Source organism: Eptatretus burgeri, chromosome 13, assembly GCF_056783735.1.
Source record: "Eptatretus burgeri isolate ZD-2024b chromosome 13, Ebu_testis_v1, whole genome shotgun sequence".
In the NCBI taxonomy this organism is placed as follows: Eukaryota; Metazoa; Chordata; class Myxini; order Myxiniformes; family Myxinidae; genus Eptatretus; species Eptatretus burgeri.
In genome coordinates, this window is record NC_140973.1 from 9545916 (window position 1) to 9558649 (window position 12734).

At 44.5% G+C, this 12734-nt stretch overlaps 1 protein-coding gene across 7 annotated transcripts in view; it reads left to right on the forward strand.

Moving 5' to 3' along the window:
• The window catches only part of LOC147013803 (serine/threonine-protein kinase A-Raf-like), a 139919-nt gene that overhangs the window by 76612 nt on the left and 50573 nt on the right, over positions 1–12734 (forward strand). For all 7 annotated transcript variants that reach the window (XM_085851048.1, XM_085851047.1, XM_085851044.1 and 4 more), the window contains 2 exons: positions 1028–1130; positions 1780–1928. In XM_085851048.1, coding sequence (XP_085707174.1) covers positions 1028–1130; positions 1780–1928 — 252 coding nt within the window. The remainder of the gene's footprint in view (positions 1–1027; positions 1131–1779; positions 1929–12734) is intronic.

Below are 12734 nucleotides of genomic sequence, written 5' to 3' on the forward strand. Positions count from 1 at the left end.
GCTGAGCTATATCATTAATTAGATTCATAGATTAGATTTTCCACCCAGTGTTTGGAGGGTTGAGGGACATACTGTCGTGGCCAAAAATATTGGCACCCTTGCACATTTTTCAAATCATGCTCCATTTCTTCCAGAAAATTGTTGAAATTAAAAAATATTTTCTTATCCACATTTGTATTTCTTTGGTTTTCAGGGGAACAAAACAAAAAAAGCTGAAAAAAAATGACGAAATCTTAGCTTATTCCACAGACAAATCCTAAAATGGCCCAGACAATATTATTGGCACCTTTTATAAGTTGTTAGAAATAATTAGAATTCAAGCAGGTGATTCTCCTTTACTTTGGAATTGAACTCACCTGTGGTGAGTTGCAGGTGTCTGCAATATAAAAATCACTCATTCAACCAGTTTGAATGGAGAACAGGAGTCATTCTGCTGTTTTGTGTCACTGTGTGTACCGCAACGAGCATGTGGAGAAAAGAAAGAAAACCAGAGAATTGTCTGAGAAGGTCAGATACAAGATTGTAGCCAAGCATGAACAATCTCAAGGTTACAAGTCCATCTCCAGAGACCTTGATGTTCCTGTGTCCACCATACGCATTGTTATCAGGAAGTTTCTGGCCCATTTTGAAATTGCCACTCTTTCGTCTAAATGCTGAAAATTATGTTTAAATGACTATTTGACTTTCAGATTTCGCACTAGTAACAGCAGGTTAAAAGTGCCTGTCGAACAGAACTGAGTCACAGAAAATGCACTTGTAGGGCATGCACAAAAGGCCTCATTTCGCATTCATATGTCATTTCAAAAGTTGCGTTTTGAATTTTGTTTTTTTAGGGTTGTATCTTCATCTTGGAGTCGGCTTACAAAATGGAATTTGATGCAGCCCTGTGTTACCATGTACATTGGCTACCTAATCTCCATTAATGTGTGTTGAATTGAGGTTTTGTAGTTGGAATACCTCTTTAGAATTTGTATCAAAATATTTTATCTCCCTGATCCTTCACTCGAAATTTGTGTTATCGGTGCAGGCAGAAGTCTTTGGTCGGATGGGACTCTGACTTGGGCAGCCTTCAGGCTGAAGAACTCCGTGTGGAGCTGCTTGATGATATTACACTTACGACACACAATTTTGTGAGTCTTTATTTGATCCTGAACATATTGTGCAAACTATCTCCAGCTATATTCTGAAATTGCACAATTAGGTGTGCAGCTACTGTGAATTGCTTGGCATGAGCAGTTGGATTGGTTAGCTTTGGCTTCTTGCTATATTGAGATGATAGTTTATTCAGGAAAATGATTGTCAGATTGAATATCAGTTTGAAAGTGAATCTGGCTTGAATTTTGAGAGTGCCTGCGGTGAGAGAGTGAGATTTCCAAAGATTCAGCCTCATCACGGGAGATACCAATGAGAATATGGAGAAGACTATGAATTGGGTCAAAATATCAAAGGGCAAAGTCACAGTGAATACAAACAGGCTTTATCAGCCCGTCCGCCACACAGCGCGTGATTGATGGTGTTATAATCGCTTCCGTGATTCTTTATTTTTTTTGAGCTTTTGTCATCAAATTTTCAATAATCTTTTATTTTGAGAATGTGGATATCACTAATTAAAGAATTTTACCGTTTTTTGCTTTTGTTTTTGTCAACTTTAATTTGAGTACAAAGCAGACGTGGAGGGCTTTGTATTTTGAGATGCTTTCTTGTTTTGTGTTTTGCAATTGAGTAATAAACTGTGCATTTATTACTTCTCTCTTAAATATAAACTATTGTTTGCCACAGGTACGCAAGACCTATTACAGACTCGCTTTCTGCGATATATGCATGAAGTTCTTATTTCAAGGGTTCCGCTGCCAAACGTGTGGTTGCAAATTCCACCAGCGTTGTTCCACAGATGTACCAATGGTCTGCGTCAATATGCACCGTATGCGGTATGGCACCCTTTGACGCCGAATGATGCTGCTACTTGACCTCAAAAGACTGTTCGTTTCGAGTCTTAGAATGGCATATTTATTAATCAGTCGGGCAGGTTCTTGTTGTTCACTTTCTCCTTGTCCCCTTCCTCCTCCTCTTCCAGTCTTCATTAAAAAATTGTATTTGAAGATTGCACATCTTATTTTATTTTTTAATTTTTACTTCTGTCGAAGGTGAAGGAGGTTACATTTTCACCCATTCATGTCTGTTTGTCTATTTGTCTGTGTGCAGGATATCTCAAAATGTTGTGGATGGATCCGGATGAAATTTTGTGGACAGGTTCAGTGTGTGACAAGGATGAACTCATTAGATTTTGTTGAAGATCCGGATCTGGATCCGACTACTCAAATTTTTAAAGTGCTTCTTCACCATTGAGAGATGGGGCTAAACTGATATATAACACGGTTTATCAAAAAGTTGTGCATGGATTTGGATAAAACTTGGACACGTTGTGTGTCAGACACACGTTGTGTGATGGCCCCCAGTTGGACACGTTGTGTGATGGCCCCCAGTAGCAAGGACGAATTTATTAGATTTTGGTGAAGATCTGAATCCGAAAATTATTAAATTTTTGAAGCGATTCTTCACCATTGAGAGATGGGGCCAAAAACAATATATAGCATGATATTTTAAAAATATTTATTTTTGTATACATTCTTGAGGCTTGTATGAGAGCTGAAACACGACACACAGCAAGGGGGCGTGAGACAAGAGGGGTGGGAGAGGGAAGGACAAAACAGTGGGGAACAGAGACATTAGGAGATATGGGGAAGGGAGAGGGATAGGGCGAGGAACGCGGGGTATACAAGATACCACGAGAGGGACTTCAGGATCTTACACGACAGGGAACTTTCGGGAAGGAAGGCAGGGAATTTGAAGGAGGTGTGTTTGGGGTGGATTAACGGGGGTAGATAAGATCGGTGTTTTTAATGGGGGAAGACAAGAGGTGGTGGTGAACAACTGTTATGAAGGCCTGGAGGGAAGAATGGGATTGAAGAGAGTGTGGGAGTTTGTTCCAAAGGCGGGAAAAAAGAGGAATGAAAAGAGTGAAGGTGAGCAGTGATTCATGATTTTGGTAGTTTTTCCAGAAGGGGGTTGCTGGCGGACCTTGAGCGCCCTGCGAAAATATGGTGGGGACAAATCGCAGACAGAGCGGGGGGGGGGGAGAGAGACCAGAGAGGAGAAAGTAGAAGACAGACTACTCACCTGCCTGTGGTGAGAGAGTGAGAGGCCCAAAGACTCAGCCTCATCACGGGAGGTCCCGATGATCCTAAATGCCTTGGTTTCCATGGCGTTGAGCTGAGAAAAACGAGAGTCGGGAGCACCAGCCCAGAGGGGAGAGCAGTACTCCATCAGGCTGCGGACGAAAGCTTTGTTGTATGTGGTCAGGAGCTCAGGTGGGCCGAGGAAGGACTTTGCACGACGGATAATTCCCAGTCAGCGACTGGCTTTGGAGGCCAGGTTGGAAATGTGGCTTTCCCAGGAAAGACCATGGCAGACAGTGAGACCCAGAAGCTTGAATGAATGGACTTCTTCCAGAGGATTGTTGAGAAAGTAGATGGGCGGGGGGTTCTAAACGGTCCTTCTCGAGAGACACAGTGAAAATGTGAGATTTGTCAGGATTGAAATATATGTTCCACATGTTGGACCAGTTTGTGATTTTACCCAGGTCTGCAGTGAGCGAAGAAGCTGCGGCTTGCCGGTCTGAGGGATGACAGATGGTACGACAGAGGGTGGTCATCATCAGCAAAGAGATAAAGAGATTTTTCCAGAGTCAGAGAGATCATTGATGAAAACCAGAAAAAGCACAAGGCCCAGAACGCTGCCTTTTGGAACTCCAGCCTGGACAGGAAGAGGGGATGAGAACTCCATTTAGGGCCACGCGTTGGCTGCGACAGGAGAGGAAGTCTACGAGCCATGAGTGGAGATGGCCTTGGATACCATAGGAAGAGAGTTTGGTGAGCATGGCAGTGTGCTAGACTTGTCAAAATCACACAATATGTCGAGTGATATGGCTCTGATTTCATGTCTGGCATTGAGTTCCTCCATCCATTGTTGGGAGAGCAGAAGCAGCATATCCAGGGTAGAGTGACCTGGTCTGAAACCAAATTGATGATTGGAAATCAAGCCATTGGAGAAGAGGAAGGATTTAATGTCTGAAGTGATGGTGAATTCCATAACCTTGCTGTTGATTGGGAGAAGGCTGATTGGTCTATGGTTGCAGGGATCTGTTTTTGCACCTTTTTTATGCAGGGCGGTAATGTTTGCTGATTTCCAAGCAGATGACAGATGACCTTGAGCAAATGAGAGGGTGAATAGGACAGAGAGAGGGTGAGCAAGAGCAGCAGAGCAGGTTTCTAGGACATGTGGGCTGATGCTGTCTGGACCTGTTGCAGAATCTGAATCGAGGTTTGACTGTAAGTTCTCCACTTTGTCAGACAAAAAGGACACAGAGTCCAGGGACCGCTGGGTGTGATTGGGTAAGGTGAGTACAGAAAGCGATGGGTTTTTTGGACACAAGATTTAGATGCAAACACCTCGTTTAGGCATTCAGCCTTTTCATGTGCAGTATCAGCTGTGCAGCCATTTGAGGTAAGGGAGGGATGGAGGGGGAGTAATGGAGCATACACCAGAAACAGATTTGATTAGATGCCACCAGGATTTGGAGGAGGGAGAGAGGTTTGAGAGTTCAGACTTGAGATTTGAAAGATGTTGTTTTCTCGCTCTCCTGACGGTAGATACACACTTGTTCCGAGCTTTATGTAAGGAAATGAGATTACCCTCAGTTGGGTTTGCTTTCCATGAGGCAAAGGCAAGTTGTTTCAGGACAACTGCCTCGCCACAAGCTTCAGCGAACCATAGGTGGGAGGAAGGGTCGGACAACTGAAGAAGAGAGGGGATACATCTGTGCATGAGAGAGAGCAAATGTGGCTTTCACAGGAAAGAACTGTGGGGGCCAATATTGGGCCAGATATATTCTCGTGGATCAGGCATTGTGTGGCGGAGGTATGCGCTTTGCCGAGTGCCCTTCTAGTTATTTTTGTATTTATTTTTAATGGCATCTTTTTTTGGTTCATGGGCGCCAGCAGTGACCACTATTTTTGTTGTGTCTGTCTGTCTGTTTGTGACTCTCTCCAGAGCATAGCTCCATGATGTTTGATGCGATCTTGATGAAACTTAGACACGAGCTAGATATCATGGTCAAGTTGTGTCTTTTTGTATGAGGGGCGTCCCACGTTCCAATCACACGCCCACTTGAACTTTTTATTTATTTTTATTTTTATTTTTTTTCTCGATTTTTTTTTTCTCGCAATTTCATTTCCTAGAAGCTGTGTGTAATGTCCATAAGTACAACATATTAAAAAATCCGATTTGATTTGGTCAATTTTGACAAGAGATAGGTTTTTACGGTAGGGCTTCCTCAAAAGCTTCCACTAACTCAATTGTACCTCTCGTGGCATTGTTCAATAATGCCCGCGAACCATCGTCACCTCCCGGCTCGTCTATTTTTTCTATTTTTTTTTTAATCTTTTGCGTTTTTGCTTCTGTTTATTTTCCTGTAATCTTCAATGACTTCAATTCCCATCATATTGGATCCTAAGTGCCAGATTTCAGTGGAGTATGAGGAAGGGAGAAAAAAGTGGAGAGTGTTATGGCTTTCCTGATGGAATGCCAGAACTGCCTGGAGTGGATGGCTGCACAATTTCCACAAGGCAAAATGAGACATTTTGCGAGGTCTTTCCCCACATTCATGGCTTCTACGAGGCAGACATGGTCACAGGAATGATGAAGCATTCGGCCTCCAATAATGTTGAGCTTGTTAATAGTTTAGGGTGCTTTCTGCTTCAGAGTTGCACGTGTCATTTGCAGTCAAATCAAAGGCACTTTAGATCTCCTCCATACTGGCCTGGGCATTTGTCAGTTCACATAGGGGATGATCCCTCTATCAGATTCAGTAGAGCCCTCAGCTGTTATTCCTGGTATCCAGCCGCACTGCGTCTTTTTCCACTGCATCCACATCCACGTTGACAAAGTACACATCCATGTTTATGTTTGTGCCGGCGCTTGGCTCATCCATGACCATGCCCACATACACCGATTCCCTTGACGGCCCCCAGAGACTTCTCACTTGCCCTGCTGTCGACCTTTTGGCTGCCTTTGCCAATCTCAGTGGAAGCTAGGGATGAGGCCACTCCCTTCCCAGTTTGTGTCCTTCATAAAAAAAATGGAAAGATGAGGTCACGGCTCCACCAAAAATAATTTACATCAAAATCTTGAGGTGGAGTTTGGAGACTGCATTTTTTTCATGGTGGAACATCTTATCACTTGAATCGGTGGCTAACGATTATGTACATTTGAAGAGGAAACTTTAAGCCTACGCTGAACAACAAAAAACGAATCTATGATCAATCAGGCAGCGCTGTTCTTGTGTGTGACCAAATAAACACTGGAATTCATGAAGTGTTGGCTCCCACGCCCTCAAGAACTCAACTCAACATATTTCCTTACCTGATTGTCTCATGCAATCTTTGAACGTCTTGCTTGTTGGTAAGCAAGAGTCCTCGGCTCATATCAGCAGACTGTCACAGTGCATTGTTCAAGACACCAAGACATCAATTCTGTAACTGTCAGCAAAGTGTCATCTCCGAAGCACATCTGACTCTGACAGGAAATGTTGAGTTATCAAATCTCTGACAGGGAATGTTGAACTGATCAAGTCATTGAATCGATGAGGCCACTCCTCTTTGTATTCAAGGTTGGAGATCGACACTGCACTGTGCATTGAAAAGCTAGAAAATGTTGACACTGACAGCATCCATCTTCTTTCATGCATACATCCTTCCATCCCTACTGTGCTTGCTTTTGACAATATTGATAGACAAGAGGAGATATTCAGTGGAGCTGGAACTTCACTGTGTCAGTGGCATAACTGTTCAACCAACATCTCTCTTGTGAACCACCAAAACTACTAGCAACCATTAGCAAGAAAGACCAGGAGTGAACAATACAGCCATCTGAGTCTACACAACACCTTCAAGTCTACACAATTGGGAAAAGGAAAGGCCCGCCACCACTCGTACCAGATGACCTTTCTACGACTCTTTCAACTGCAGATTTTAGTGCACATCAATATCTACTCTGGGTAACAGTGTGTTAGCACGATTCAGGTAACTGCCAAATCAGCTCATGGACAGGATTTAACATTCTTACAAGAGATCAAATTGAAATGTATGCAGACACTGTTGTCTACCTACCAACAGTCATTGCCCCTGCAACAAAATGTCAATAGTGCAGGAAATTTTATATCGATATATCGCCACTTAGTCGTCAGTAGGCCTTCAGAATGTTGCACTTGTCTTGGATAAGGATCTGTTTGTGAAGGTACATAAATAGCATGGACACACCCAGACAGTTTAGGAAGCATTGTGCTGATGATGATGATGACCACCGTCTGTCGTACCATCTGTCATCCCTCAGAACAGCAAGCCGCAGCTTCTTCTCTCACTGCAGACCTGGGTAAAATCACAAACTGGTCCAACATGTGGAACATATATTTCAATCCTGACAAATCTCACATTTTCACTGTGTCTCTCCATTCACACAACTTGCAACTGTGTCAACATTCAGCAAGATGCTTGGGGATGTAGGTCTTTGTGACATAGTTGTTCATTCTGGAGTCATTGCTGAAGGGTCAATCAGAAGGTCTTGGAAGGAAAACAGTACAACCCAGCTGTTCATATTCACAACTGACGTATGAAGCGTTGATGAAGTTAGCATGGACATTGGCCAGACTTTGCAGATTGGTTTCAGACCAATCGCACTGAAGATCTTACAAAGCTGAATGATCCAATTCATGCAGTTTGTGAGCTTCACCAGAGCACATGTCATGCAAAACACAATTCTGCATTGAAGAACGAATCGTACAAGAGAATTCTGGATTTGTTCATGGCTTAACTGAATGTTTTGCGGCACGAGAGGGGTCCACTCTCAGCATTTCTGACATTGCCTTTTTCATTTCATGCAACATTGATGTGGTTGACATCCTGCTTGGACTACTCAATGCTGACAGAGGGGTACTGGCACCTTCATCGAGCCTGCATTCAAGACTTGCTCCATTGGTGCTTCGCAATGGACAAATCAACTATGTAAAGTATCTCCCAGTTTAATATGCTCAGATGACACGGCCGAAGGCAAAACTGAGGCAACTACGTGAACAGATCTCTGTCCGCTATCCGGTTTTCAGTCATCCAGACCTTAAGAAGCCGCGCATGAAGAGAGATGGTTGTGACATTGCCTCATTGGTTGATCTGCTGGAGAACACATGGCCAATTCCATTTGATCAAGGTCCTTCAGATCTTAGGAACATATCTACTGGAGCAGCTGCACCATCTGAAGCATATTGTGACGTCCACGGGACTTGAACAGTCCCGCCAACGTAGAATGAGCCGAAACGATGGAGGCGGTTTATTTTTTATAACCCAAAGATGGCGGTTTTAATCGCTCTACAGCAAACGGGACGAGGAAGGTGGTACGAGTCGCTTTTCACTGAGTTAATAATGTTTATTTCTCGAACCAGAAATAATAATAAGACTCGGCAAGAGGAGGGATCCGGGGCGATTCGACGGGATGGTGGTGTGGGTTCGGGTGTGGCGAAAACACAAACAATTCCAATGGATCTACAAATCTAAAACCCTTTAAGGCGCCAGGTACACACACACACACACACACACACACACACACACACACACACACACACACACACACACACACACACACACACACACACACACACACACACACACACACACACAAACACACACACACACACACACACACACACACACACACACACACACACACACACACACACACACACACACACACACACACACACACACACACACACACACACAAACACACACACACAAACACACACACACACACACACACACACACACACACACACACACACAACGTAGCTGGTGGTTAGGCTTGCACGTGGTGTCGACGCAACAGTCACTGGATTGGCGCCAGACGAGCTGGCGTTGCGCTCGTCAGGGGCAGGAGACACCGTGGTGCTGTTCCTGGTGGTGTCGACCTCCTGGTGTAGGCCCAAGACCGCTCACAGCCGCCAGGGAGCCAGTTCTGGTGCCAAGATGCGAGCAGGAGAGGGAGGCAGGTCCGCCTGCCGTTCGGTCCCGCACTCCAAGCCAGCAGAACTCCAGAGCCAACCGAGGTGAGGCACGAGGCACAGCAAGGCCATGAGACACGACGAATCGAGGAACGAACCAGCGCAACGAGAGAGCGTGCTCCGAGACCAACAGCCTCGACCAGACGCTTTCTTTTTTATGACTCTTCCTCCTCTTCTTTTCCCGAACAGAACCTTTTTATACTCGAGTCCTCGTCACTTCCAATCGAGCCCTTTTATTGGGCCTCTGCCTTTGCCTTCCGCTAATCGTGATCACGGGGCGGAGCCATCCGCAGCACTGTCCTGTTACGTCACGGCAAGCCTACAGGGAATACTAAAAGGGTTTACGCATACACACTTACCCTAACCCGTTTCCCTATCTAATTACGTGACAATTATCATTTCCCCCTTAAAGAAATGGACATTCACTAGACAATTTATCACCACTGAATTGCTACTTATTACATCGAGATCCTGGTAAACTCGAACAGCATGGCATACCTAATTAAACATCCTAATTACCCTTTAAATGCATACCCCCCCCCTCAGACGTAACACTGCCCCCTCCTCTGGTACCGCAGCTCCTGCAAGGTATATCACAGGCGCTACCGTACCAGCCTTAACACTTACTGACTCACACCTATTTAACCTAATGAAATAAAGTAGGAGGGGCAATGAGCAGCGAACCGCAGCTCACTTACCTATCCTGCTTACTGTACTACCCCCTTATGGCCTTATCCTCGCCTAAACAATCATTCATTTTTAAATTTTTTTTATTTTATCACATGAGAGCACTGAGCGAAGTTGCACTCCATCCTCTGGATCATCGCTCCTGTCCAACACTCTTCCAGTGATCTGGGAAGGGGAAACAAAAGGTTCCACAAAAACATAACACTTATACTTTACATTCCTACTCTAAGCCTTAACGACACTATTCACAGGATATTTACACTTGACCGCGTCCCCCAGTGGATGCTAATAGACCCAGCGTTACCTGGGGAGCCAATTTTCAAATTTGCTTGACCCCAAAATTATGCGGACATCATGCCCTTGCTGCACATGTCAAGTTGTGCGGGATCGAGTGGGACTCGCACATCTTCACAACACTCACACCATGGTCATCATGACATTTCTAGGTCATGGTCCCCATTTTAATGATGCAGGCTGAATCCCGTCATGGCCGTGGGGTGGGTTACCACAAGATGATGGGGGCATCTCAGGTGCAACCATGCCTACAGATAAGCTTTAGTCCAACCCGGACGTTTCTCCGCCCCGCTCCCTTTGATTCCCACCCCCCTGGTAGCCATCAGCTCTCACCCCGTACAACACACTGGAAGGGGTCTCACGAGCTCCTCTGGCCTTCCTGGGTCGCCAAGGTCCTACCCGCCTTGGTCGCCCAACCAGACCCTCTCCCAGTTGCCTCCAGACACTGTCACCATCAGCCATCAGGGGTGAATCTCCTTGAAGGGGGTCGCAATTCCCGCTCACTGTGAGCCTCAGCAATCCCTGCGGACAAGCACATCATCCCCACCCACAAAACAGCATGGCATACCTAATTAAACATCCTAATTACCCTTTGAATGCATACCCACCCCCCCCCCCCTCAGACGTAACAATATGTTGACCTATATATACATCTGGAAAACAGTACTTCCCTGTTGATTTTTGTCCACCTGCTCAAAAGTGAGAAAAACGCAGAATTTCCTGGAGCAGCAGCTGCAAAACTGTGAAGGTTTTTTTTGACACCTTCATTCAAGAGGTTCAAACTGAAAACTTTCAGTTTGATGAAACAGACAACAGTTAATGGGACAAACATAGAGAACATCTTAAAAGCTGGCCAAAGGTTGTTCAGGAACATGGTTTTCCATGCTGAGGACATAAAGTGGGACATACGGGACATTCTTTGTCACCCTCTGGGTGCTGGTGAATGCTGATGGCACAATGAAAACAAAACAACCAAGAAAGCTGTTTTAGTGTAATACCTGGAGAGCAGAGTGTCACCTGCTGAGGACACCCCTTGTCCATGTGCTTCACTTATTGATGTCTTTGGTCATGGGACTCATTCATAAACAACATGGTGAGAATTGTACATTTGAAGAGCTCTCCGATCACATTTTTGCACAGATGCTTCATGCTGGCCAAGGAAGTGACAGAATTGATGTGGTATTTGATGTATATCAAGTCGGCGAAATGTGTAAGCCATGGTTCAAAAGAAGGCATAACTTTCAATGAAATAAAACCTGGTCACCAAATATAAAATTGGAGGAGGTTGCTGACATGCACAGAGAGCAAGAACAAGCCCACAAATTTTCTTGCTGAGAGCTCGAAAGAACAGATTCGTAGACAACAGCTTGGTGACAAAACTATGTTCATCACGTGTGGGGGCCAATATTGCATCAAACTTACCCACAACTATTGTCAAGACATTGAGCTTCTCAAGTCCAACCAAGAGGAGGCTGATGTACATTGACTGTAGCATGCCAAGCCCAGAATAGTTCCACCACTTTATCACATGCGAAGCATGCTGCAGAAAGCTACCCACCTCTGATCTGCATTGCAGATAATACAGATGTCTTAATCATATGCCTGGGCCTGAGCACTTGTGGATGTCTCAAAATTGGTTGTAGTACTGGGAGCTGATGTGTGTTCTGGGTTGTTTGGACTTGATTGGTGGATTGGGTGTGATACTGTAAGTGCACTGACCAGAGAAGGAAAGATGAAAGCGTGAAATATTTTCTTCAAGGTCATAAGTTTAAGACAGCCTTTTCATCTTGCAGTACCAATTGAGAACTTCTCAGAGAAGTGTTCAACACCATTTGAGAATTCACTTGTCAAATATACTGCAGCATCACCTCGGTGGACAAGGTGAATGACTTGGATACCGCATGTTCTGTGGTAGAAGAGGGGATTTGGAATCTGTGCAGCTGCCAACATGTGAAGATGCTCTACTGCAGCACACACTTTGTGCAAATTATCCAGCTGCCATCTGGATGCCTCGAGAATCCCCTTGACATTCCTGACTTCACTGAAGGACATGGCTGGTTAATAAACGAAGAAGGAAGTCTTGTTATCAAATGGATGACAGGTAATCCAGCCCCAGAGGTCGTCCTTGGTCTAATATCATGAAGGTGCGCTCAAGCTTGCCGGCCAGACTGCACATGTATTTTGAATAGTCTGAAATGCACAGCAGCCTGCAAGCTGTTGATGTGCTGAAATATGGCTGATGATGATGATGAGTCGCATCTGTTGGACACAGAAGATTCATATGGTCGTGATGATGACTAGAACTACATTTGTATTTTACAAAGTTATGTTCATACTTTTCAGGATTAAAAGTAATCACATGGTTATTCATATTTTAGTCTGTATTTTATCGTGGTAAAAACTTTCGGTACAGAAAAAAGTGCATTTTCGGTTGTATTCCCTAAAATATATTTAACCTTACGCGACAAACCCATACAAATTATCCAACAGCACGTGTAGAATTTAATGCTCATCAACATACAGTTAAATGCATATGTCTCAGACAAACCAACTCAAAGCTAGAGGCCAATTCTTGAGATATGTCAAATCT